The sequence below is a fragment of the Caretta caretta genome, chromosome 10, assembly GCF_965140235.1.
Source record: "Caretta caretta isolate rCarCar2 chromosome 10, rCarCar1.hap1, whole genome shotgun sequence".
Taxonomy (NCBI): domain Eukaryota; kingdom Metazoa; phylum Chordata; order Testudines; family Cheloniidae; genus Caretta; species Caretta caretta.
In genome coordinates, this window is record NC_134215.1 from 85,620,228 (window position 1) to 85,631,241 (window position 11,014).

The 11,014-nt window shown below is 47.1% G+C and overlaps 1 protein-coding gene across 2 annotated transcripts in view; it reads right to left on the minus strand.

The window, feature by feature from the left end:
• The window catches only part of TUBGCP4 (tubulin gamma complex component 4), a 45,418-nt gene extending 34,635 nt beyond the window's left edge, over positions 1-10,783 (minus strand). The window contains exons 1-5 of one of the 2 annotated variants that reach the window (XM_048866602.2): positions 10,404-10,783; positions 10,188-10,316; positions 4,580-4,702; positions 4,014-4,067; positions 3,002-3,058 (exon numbers count right to left, since the gene is read on the minus strand). In XM_048866602.2, coding sequence (XP_048722559.1) covers positions 3,002-3,058; positions 4,014-4,067; positions 4,580-4,702; positions 10,188-10,316; positions 10,404-10,481 — 441 coding nt within the window. In that variant the 5' untranslated portion in view covers positions 10,482-10,783. The remainder of the gene's footprint in view (positions 1-3,001; positions 3,059-4,013; positions 4,068-4,579; positions 4,703-10,187; positions 10,317-10,403) is intronic. The other variant, XM_048866601.2, reaches the window with a different exon arrangement.
• Positions 10,784-11,014: the final 231 nt, after the last annotated feature.

Consider the following 11,014-nt stretch of genomic DNA (forward strand, 5'->3'; position numbering starts at 1 on the left):
AAAAAGGGCCACCATGACTAAACAACAAAGTAAGAGAAACAGTGAGAGGCAAAAAAGCATCCTTTAAAACGTGGAAGTTAAATCCTAGTGAGGAAAATAGAATGGAGCATAAACTCTGGCAAATGAAATGTAAAAATATTATTAGGAAGGCCAAGAAAGAATTTGAACAACAGCTAGCCAAAGACTTAAAAAATAATAGCAAAAATATGTTTAAATATTTTAAACATCAGAAATAGGAAGCCTGCTAAACAACCAGTGGGGCCACTGGATGATCGAGATGCTAAAGGAGCACTCAAGGACGATAAGCCCATTGCGGAGAAACTAAATGAATTCTTTGCATCGGTCTTCATGGTTTAGGACGTGAGGGAGATTCCCAAACCTGAGCCATTATTTTTAAATGGACAAATCTGAGGAACTGTCCCAGATTGAGATGTCATTAGAGGAGGTTTTGGAACAAATTGATAAACTAAACAGTAATAGGTAACCAGGACCAGATGGTATTCACCCAAAAGTTCTGAAGGAACTCAGATGTGAAATTGCAGGACTACTAACTGTAGTCTGTAACCTGTCATTTAAATCAGCTTCTGTACCAAATGACCGGAGGATAGCTAATATATCACGAATTTTTTAAAAGGGTTCCAGAGGTGACCCTGGCAATTACAGGCCGGTAAGCCTGACTTCAGTACCAGGCAAACTGGTTGAAACTATACTAAAAAACAAAATTGTCAGACACATAGATTAACATGGTTTTTGTAAAGGGAAATCCTGCCTCACCAATCTACTAGAATTCTTTGGGGGGGTCAAAAAGCATGTGGACAAGTGGATATAGTGTTTTTAGATTTTCAGAAAGCCTTTGACAAGGTCCCCCACCAAATGCACTTAAGCAAAGTAAGCTGTCATGGGATAAGAGGGAAGGTCCTCTCATGGATCGGTAATTGGTTAAAAGAAAACAAAGGATAGGAATAAATGGTCAGTTTTCAGAATGGAGAGAGGTAAATAATGGTATCCCCCAGGAATCTGTACTGGGCCAAGTCCTATTCAACATATTTATAAATGATCTGGAAAAAGGGGTAAACAGCAAGGTGGCAAAACTTGCAGATTATACAAAACTACTCAAGATAGTTAAGTCCCAGCAGACTGCGAAAAGTTACACAAAAGGATCTCTCAAAACTGGGTGACTGGGCAACAAAATGGCTGATGAAATTCAGTGTTGATAAATGCAAAATAATGCACACTGGAAAATATAATCCCAACTATGCATATAAAATGATGGGGTCTAAATTAGCTCAAAGAAGAGATCTTGGAGTCATTGTAGATAGTTCTCTGAAAACATCCACTCAATGTGCAGCAGCAGGCAAAAAAGTAAACAGAATGCTGGGAATAATTAAGAAAGGGACAGATAATAAGACAGAAAATATCATATTGCCTCTATATAAATCCATGGTACACCTACATCTTGAATACTGCATGCAGATGTGGTTGTCCCATCTCAAAAAAGCTATATTGGAATTGGAAAAGGTTCAGAAAAGGACAACAAAAATCATTAGGGGAATGGAACAGCTGTCATATGAGGAGAGATTAATAAATTTGGGAGTTTTCAGCTTGGAAAAAGAGATGACTAAGTGGGGATATGGCTGAGGTCTATAAAATCATGACTGGTGAGGAGAAAGTAAATAAGGACACGTTATTTACTCCTTCTCATAACACGAGGACAAGGGGGTCACCAAATGAAATTAATAGGCAGCAACAAAAGGAAGTATTTTTTCACACAATGCACAATCAACTCGTGGAACTCCTTGCCAGAGGATGTTGTGAAGGCCAAGACCATAACAGGGTTCAAAAAAGAACTAGATAATTTCATGGAGGATAGGTCCATCAATGGCCATTAGCCAGGATGGGCAGGGATGGTGTTCCTAGCCTCTGTTTGCCAGAAGCTCAGAATGAGCGACAGGGGCATAGATCACTGGATGATTACCTGTTCTGTTCATTCCCTCTGGGGCACCTGGAACTGCCTACTGTCGGAAGACAGGATACTGGGCTAGATGGACCCTTGTTCTGACCCAGTATGGCCATTCGTATGTTCTTATATACCCTCCTCCCACACCCCACATAAGGGCCCAGCAGACTTGTGGACTCCAACACACAAGTTCTCCCATAACCACCTGTTACTGGCTAGAGGACAGTTTAATTTCATGGATTGTGAAGTCAGAAATCCTGCTTCTCCATCCTTGTCTTTTGGATTTATAAGACACAAGAAAAAGAAATCCCAGTCACCAACACACAGTAAAGGTGGAAAATGTGCTCCATACTTTTCTACTGTGAATTAAATGTGATCCAAGACAAAGACTCTGTGCAGTTCCACCCCCAAAACTCATCTGCTTCCATCCTTGCTCCCAACCTTTCCCTCTGTTTCTCCATTCAAACCTGTCTCAGAATCTCTTTCCCCAACCACAGAAATGCACAACCTTCCATTCCCACCAGCTCCAATTACAGTCTTACCAGCTCACTCCCTCCCCTGCAAATCTGTAAATTATCAAAGGGAAAATAAGGGAATTTGATATCAGTGCACAAGCTTCATGCTGCTGGGCTACCTCCACCATATAAATTTTCTGCCTTAGTCTCTCCATCTATTTATGTAAGTGACACCAAATGAGCAGTGTCCAAGATGCCTCACTGACATTAGTGAAAAATCAATCCATAGCCTGTAAATAGATAATCTGCTCCATACACAGGGAGCACATATGGATGGTTCTGACGAAGCCAGCGCTTCATTCTTGCTGATCCTCAAAAACCTTCCCTGGCCTGAACCATGCAGTCTTCAGGAGGAAGATACAAACTCTGAAAGGAAAAGCAAATGTTTCCTGAGGAGCCCCATCTACCTATCTCCGACAAGCTCTGTCAAACATCTGGTGTCACTTACACCATCATGCAATTTTAACTTAAGGGAATGGATGGGAACAACAGATTCTGCTACAGAGAAACCAGCTCCTAGTTACTATACCTTCTGGGTCTTGATCTGCTCCACCACAACCATCACCGAGGGGAAGAGGAGTTGGAACTGCAAAGCAAGGACCAACATGTAAAAATAGGGTCCTAAGTAGCGATATGTAGGGATGGGGCATTTAGGGGCTAGTATGGACAGCAGCTGGTTGTGGTAGTTTATCAGTCTATCACCTCACTGGCCCCACTTAGTGTTCTGGATGTCCCTGGAAGAGAGACCATGGCTTCTGCAGAGATGAGATGATGATTATACCAGAATACTGGTGATGTTACTCTACCTTAACATCAACAACTAGATTGAACAGTGGAAGTGACGCTTATCCGGAGAGTCTCTGGTCACTTAGTAAGGTTGGCATGGATGACATGAGTTGTGCCAATGTGCTAGAAGTGCTGTCTAGGTGGGTACTGAAGTCTCTCAAGATGATAAATTTAAGAGACCACTAATTTGAGGATAGGTAGAGCCGCACTGGCTTCCCTCTATGTTTCAGCTAAACTCTAAATGGGACTTTTGGAGGCAGAGAGAAACTGTTGGATGGTTAAAGGGGGAGCTATTATATCCCTGACAGGGCAATAATGTGTGCCTCCCCAGCTGACATCTAGTCAAAAAGGTTCCATGGCCACATAGGTAGGCACAAGACCCCAACAGCTGCGCTCCGTGGTGAAAAGGTCATTAAAGAAAACAAATTGGTATGTAATCTGAGAGCTAGAGCTGCTTAAAGTCAAGTGCAGACTGTAGCTTTCCTAACATTTCTGAAGTGTGATACATGCTACCAGCTATTTTAATTTTGCATAAAGGTGGAAATGGGAAAGGAAAATTTCTTACAAGTATAACTACACCATATTAAAAGCTAAAGATGACATTAATACAACTTTTAGTGTATTTAAGTGCTTGGAATTTAAGTGTACAAACATCAGAAATTAAAGTTTTAGTAACAATGGTAGCTCTGCAACACTGCACATGCTGTATATACCAGTAGTAAGTCTTCAGTAAGATGACAACAAATGGAACATACCTGATCCAGGGAGTAGTTAATGTGGGAGATGGAGAGGTGAGGGTCAGCCAGGAACTGCAACAACAGAAAAGTTAGTAAAAACCAAAATAAGCCTCTAATCTATAGCACTAAACCTTGGTGGAAAAAGGTAAAGAGCAGAACTGTACCCTCAAAAGTCCCAATAACTTTAGCTCACATAGATCTTTTCAGAGACTTTTGAATCACATCCCCCTTCAGGCTGCTACTTTGATGAGAGTGAGCAGCCCATGCAATCACTGGGCATTGACTCAAAGTGAATCTACCCAAGAGATGGTGTGACGCCTACCAACTTGGCTGACACACCATAGATTTAACCAAGGACCTTCAGAGCTTGACCTAGAGAATGAGGACCTGAATCTGAGGACTGTGACACTTGCATTCTCTATGGATGACAGAGTGGATCAGACACAGAGGGGGACATGTAGCACACTAACCAGTGGGTTATAGTGGAACCTCACAGCAGCAATTTGGAAGACACCCCTGCACAGTATTTCAGCTCATAACATTGAATAGAGCACAGCTTCTTCCTCCAATTTTCTCTCCCTTACCTCCTGCTCCAGGTCAAGCAATGCCTGTCGATAGGGCTGCAGCACTGAATCAAGCCCTGTACAGAAGGCCCGCAAGTAAATCCCATGTAACCCACACTGGTTCTGCTGGGAAGGGTGATGATCCTAAAATCAAACAATAAGTTTTGAATTAGCCCCAGTACACTGGTGAGTGGACTGGGGACTAAGACCCAGATCCCTGAGATATTTAGGCACTTAGCTCCCATTGAGTTCAACCTTCAGCACCTAAATATCTTTGAGGAGCTAGGCCTAAGTGACTCAGTGGATAGATGTGTTCACCACTAAGTCACCAGTTTAAACATAGTGAAGCCCATCTTAAACAACCACTGAAAGTACCAATAAAATCAGCTGTTAATCAGAGGTGGGTCAGCTGGCAAAGATGGAGCAGAATTGTATTCAGTCCCTTTGGATGTACAAGGAACTCCTGAGACAGAAGATTGCATAATACAGTGACCATTTGTACATTTCATTTTGTGCTGACATGAACTGTTCACAAGTGGATCTCAAACTACTTTGCAAACTATAACACAGCCTTGCCATCCCTGTAGGATAAGTGAGCATTATCCTTATTTTACAAATCCAGCCAGTCTGTTAGTAACAAGAAATCATTATAACCTATGTTAATGCTTTTTTTTTTAAAAAAAAAACAGAATAAAAGATTTGAGTCCAGTTTTGAATATGTAAGTATCCATATCATGCCAACATACATAGCCTCCTGCCTCTATCTATTTAAGGGTTTTCTATACAATCATCATGGTAGTATTTAAGCACCTAGCAGATAAATTTAGGTTTGCACTGTAAAGCCAGTAGTGGATTCATGAGTCATTTGTTCTTCTCTCTTCCTTGCTATAAAAGACTGCTTGGCATGCATATGTATGTTTCTCCCCCATCAGTCTACTCTTCCCTCTCTCCCCCTCCCAATTAATTTGGTTAAGGTGGGAAAGATGTGAGATTGTATTCTGGAAAGCAGTGTCTTTGAAAATTATGTGGAAGGTCATTGTAGATAACCAACTGCACATGACCTCCCTATACAATGCTGTTGCAAAAAGGGCTAACAATACTGGAATGTATTAACACAGGAATGAGGCACAGGAGTAAGGAGGTAATATTACCTCTATACATGACATTGGTGAGCCCACTACTGCAGTAGAGTGTCCTGTTATGGTATCCACTTTAAAAAAGGATGTGGTCTAGAAACCCTGGTTTACTATTAAAGGCTAGAGAGAAACTTGATATATGTAGCTTATCAAAGAGATATTTAAGAGACAACTCTACCAGTCTATAGTTACCTACACAGGGAGAAGGCAACTAATATTAGAGGGCTCTTTAAATTAGTTGACCAACTCATTACATGATCCAGTGGCTAGAAGCTGAAGTCAGCAAAGTTCAAAATGGAAAAGAAATGCAGCTTTTTAATGAAAGGGTAATTCACCACTGAAACAGATTACCAAGGGATGTGGTAGATTCTTCATCAGGGACTTTTAAAAAGATCTGATCTAGCTCAGTGCAGAAATCACTGGGTGAAATTCTATAATCCATGTTATGTGGTAATCAGATTAGAGACACAATGGTGTTTTCTGACTTTAACACATGAATTAGTCGAAAAGGAGTATCTTGATGACCTATCTATTGACATTAAGACCGCATGAACCATGAAGACCAAAATCTTTTCTTAGCACTCTAGGTAGTTGATCCAGTTCAAGATTGAGATACATTGGTAAAGGAAAATATGGAGAAAAGTTTGTACGACATTTTCTGGGCTGTACCTATTGTGCGGCTAAAGGACTGCAGCCTCCAAGACTGTCTGTCAGCTTTCTCCAGCAATTTTTTTTAGGACCTCAAAGGCTGAAATGGGACCCTGGTGTTTAGAATGAAGATGCAAGTTAATAAGCTTTAACTTTTATCAAGACAAAGTAATCCTACCCTTCTAATATCCTTTGTTCATTCCCTTTGTTCTGACATTCTCATTTCTACACCCTGGTCGTTTGTTCCATTGCGATGAAGGCTTCAATGAGCACAGAGGGCCTCTAACTAGATTTCTGCAGCTCTATCCAAGTTTATGCTTGCAAGTCTTTTAATCCATTCCATTAAACAAGACTGAGCTGCTCCATGCAGACAGCATCAGCCTTTGGGAGCAGGCTAGGTTGATGCACAAATGTTGAGTGACCTTGACTGAGGGGAAGAGAAAGTGTGCCTGAGAGGGACCTTACAGACCTCACAGTTCAACTGGTTATGGAAGAGTCACCCACTGCATAAAACAGAGAGCTACACGTCCCCCCACCTCATATCTCCAACACACTCATCCTGTGGTTTCACACCTTTGTTCTACTTCCCCATTCCAGACACTTCCAAATAAGTTATATAAACAGAGCAGTGAGGTATTTAAACCATAGGAGGAAGGAACTCATTTTTAAGATTACTACCTAAATGTGTTTTAATTGTTTTACTGAAATTTCATTACTCTGTATGTACAAGTCTAACATACAACTAGAGAGAGTTTCACAATGCTATTTTTAATGTGAACCTAACCTGGAAAGAGTAAACACATAGTGGCATAAATTTCAGAGTGGGAGCTATTCATAGAATATCAGGGCTAGAAGGGACCTCAGGAGGTAATCTAGTCCAACCCCCTGCTCAAAGCAAGACCAATCCCCAACTAAATCATCCCAGCCAGGGCTTTGTCAAGCCTGACCTTAAAAACTTCTAAGGAAGGAGATTCCACCACCTCCCTAGGTAACACATTCCAGTGTTTCACTACCCTCCTAGTGAAAAAGTTTTTCCTAATATCCAACCTAAACCTCCCCCACTGCAACTTGAGACCATTACTCCTTGTTCTATCATCAGCTACCACTGAGAATAGTCTAGATCCATCCTCTTTGGAACCCCCTTTCAGGTAGTTGAAAGCAGCTATCAAATCCCCCCTCATTCTTCTCTTCCGCAGACTAAACAATCCCAGTTCCCTCCGCCTCTCCTCATAAGTCATGTGTTCCAGTCCCCTAATCATTTTTGTTGCCCTCCGCTGGACTCTTTCCAGTTTTTCCACATCCTTCTTGTAGTGTGGGGCACAAAACTGGACACAGTACTCCAGATGAGGCCTCACCAATGTCAAATAGAGGGGAACGATCACGTCCCTCGATCTGCTGGCAATGCCCCTACTTCTACATCCCAAAATGCCATTGGCCTTCTTGGCAACAAGGGCACACTGTTGACTCATATCCAGCTTCTCGTCCACTGTAACCCCTAGGTCCTTTTCTGCAGGACTGCTGCCGAGCCATTCGGTCCCTCATCTGTAGCGGTGCATGGGATTCTTCCATCCTAAGTGCAGGACTCTGCACTTGTCCTTGTTGAACCTCATCAGATTTCTTTTGGCCCAGTCCTCTAATTTGTCTAGGGCCCTCTGTATCCTATCCCTACCCTCCAGCATATCTACCTCTCCTCCCAGTTTAGTGTCATCTGCAAACTTGCTGCGGGTGCAATCCACGCTATCCTCCACATCATTTATGAAGATACTGAACAAAACCGGCCCCAGGACCGACCCTTGGGGCACTCCACTTGATACCGGCTGCCAACTAGACATGGAGCCATTGATCACTATCCGTTGAGCCCGACCATCTAGCCAACTTTCTATCCACCTTATAGTCAGTCCATTCCTCTAGCCCATACTTCTTTAACTTGCTGGCAAGAATACTGTGGGAGACCGTGTCAAAAGCTTTGCTAAAGTCAAGGAACAACACGTCCACCACTTTGCTTCTTACAGAAAGTAGTTCTATAGTTCAATAATGAGTTACTGAGTAAGTAAAGTTGAGAAAGCTTTTTCCAGGGATAATCTGAAAGTCTTGTGGAGAGAAAGTAGTTTTGTCCTTTCTGAAGTCTATTTTTCATAGCAATATTATCCCATCCTGAGGCAGCTTAGTTAATACATTTTGCTTTGAAAAATTAGTTTAGCCATAAGTGTTTCTCTGTTCTTTCATTTGTGGGGCTTAAGACCTAATTCAGCCCTGGCAAAAGCACCACCCACTGACTTCAAATGAGAGGCCAGATGCTCAGGGAAGTGCTGAAGTGGACTTTGTCTTTCTCACTGGGCAGATATTTCTGGAGACACAGTGTGATAGGTTTGTTTATTGCACATTAGCAAACTGAAGGACTATTTTCTAGTAGGGTAACAACTTAATAAGCCTCTGGGGTAGGCCTCATTTTATACGCAATAATCAATATATTATGGAGTTTAATTACATGCACATCCTAGGGTGACCAGACATCCCAATTTTATCAGGACAGTCTCAATTTTAGGGGACTTGTCCCGCATCCCAACCTTACATCGGTCGGGATGCCCTTAGTCCCAACAGTGGGACCGTCCGGACCGCAGCCACGGTGCCACCGCTCACCGCTTCCTGGGGCAGCTCCCGGCACCTGCCCACCGGCAGGAGCGCCACGTGCTGCGGGGTGGGGCTTGTAGGCACCGGGAGCAGGCAGAGAGCCCTCTGCCCTGACCCGACCTGCGACCCTAGGAGCCAGAGGGACCTGCCTGCTGGATGCTTCCCGGGACGGGAGCTGCCCCAGGTAAACACCACTGGGACTCCCCACCTCGCCCCCCGGCAGGTTCCTCTGGGCTCCTAGGGTGCGGGGGCTCTGCGTGCTGCCGGTGCCTGCAAGCCCCGCTCCGCAGCTCCAGCAGCTCCCATTGGCGCTTTTCTCAGCCAATGGGAGCCACAGAGCTCACGCTTGTGGCGGGAGCAGCACGTGGTGAGTCTGGAGACCCCCTCGCCGCTCTCACCCTAGGAGTCAGAGACCTCCCAGCAGGGCTAGTGAGTGCAGCCAGGGAAGGGGGCAGGGTGTAATGGTGAGTGTCTGGAAGATGTGGGGGGGGAGGGGGGTGTTGGGCTGTGAGGGTGTGGAGGGCGCTGGGCAGTGAGGGAGGTTTGTGTGTTTTGGGGTGCTAGGCATTGGGGGCCTATTGGTGGGTGCTGGGCAGTACAGGAGATCTGTGTGTGTCAGGGCACTGTGGGTCTGTGTGGGGCATTGTGTAGTGTGGTGGTGGGGCTGTGGGGAAGGGCACTGGGAGGGAGGGGAAATCTGTGTGTATTGGGAAACCAGCAAGTCGGGGGTTCTGTGTGGGGTGCTGGGCAGCTGTGGTGGGGCCGTGGGGCGCTGGGCGGGGGGGGGGGGGTACGCACAGCACTGTGCGTTTGTGGTGGAAGGGTTGAAGGGGGGCTCTGGGCACAGTGGATCCAGGGGCGCGGGGCAGGGGAGCTGTGTGGCGCAGCGTGGGCCCACCCCCAACAGGAAGGGGCACGCTGGTAGCACAGGGCCAGGTGGCCAGTGTGCTCTGGCTCGGGCCGTGTCTGTCTCTTCGCCCCCGCCCACTGTGCCCCGATAGTTCACACGCGCGATCTGGTCACCCGAGCGCACCCAGACCGGTGTGAGAGGGGCCGGGGCCGGGGCCGGGGCAGGGGCCGGGGCCGCTCCCGCTCCTCCCCCCCCCAGCGCAGGGAGCTGCGTCCGGACTCCACTGAGGGCTCAGGGGATGGAGAAGGAGCGCGGCCTTCCCCGGGGGGTCCCGGAGAGGAAGGGGGAGCTCGGCCGCTCCCACCTGCTGTTGCACGTGGCCCGGGTACTGCTCGATGAACTCGGTGAAGCGAATGTAGTCGGAGCCCAGGCGGCAGAGCCGGTTCAGGACGCTGCTCTCGCTGGGGTGCAGGAACGGCAGCTCCTGGGACACCTGCGGGGAAGCGAAGCCGGGTGAGCGCAGGGCCCGAGCGGGCGGGCGGGACGGCGGGGGCGGGGGCGGGGGCCGGGCCGGTGATACCTGGAGGCCGCTCCTCTTGCTCCAGGTGAACGCGGCCCCGGGGTACCCGCTCAGCGCCAAGAGCAGCTCGTGAATCATCCTGGGAGCTGGAGCCGGCGGCCGACGCCTTCCACGCGCCTAGCGAGCTCCGCAAAGCCCCCTGGGAAGCGTAGTCCCGCTCCTCTCCCAGATCGAGGGGGAAGGCTGCTCCCGCAAAGCCCCCTGGGAAGCGTAGTCCCGCTCCTCTCCCAGATCGAGGGGGAAGGCTGCTCCCGCAAAGCCCCCTGGGAAGCGTAGTCCCGCTCCTCTCCCAGATCGAGGGGGAAGGCTGCTCCCGCAAAGCCCCCTGGGAAGCGTAGTCCCGCTCCTCTCCCAGATCGAGGGGGAAGGCTGCTCCCGCAAAGCCCCCTGGGAAGCGTAGTCCCGCTCCTCTCCCAGATCGAGGGGGAAGGCTGCTCCCGCAAAGCCCCCTGGGAAGCGTAGTCCCGCTCCTCTCCCAGATCGAGAGGGAAGGCTGCTCCCGCAAAGCCCCCTGGGAAGCGTAGTCCCGCTCCTCTCCCAGATCGAGGGGGAAGGCTGCTCCCGCAAAGCCCCCTGGGAAGCGTAGTCCCGCTCCTCTCCCAGATCGAGGG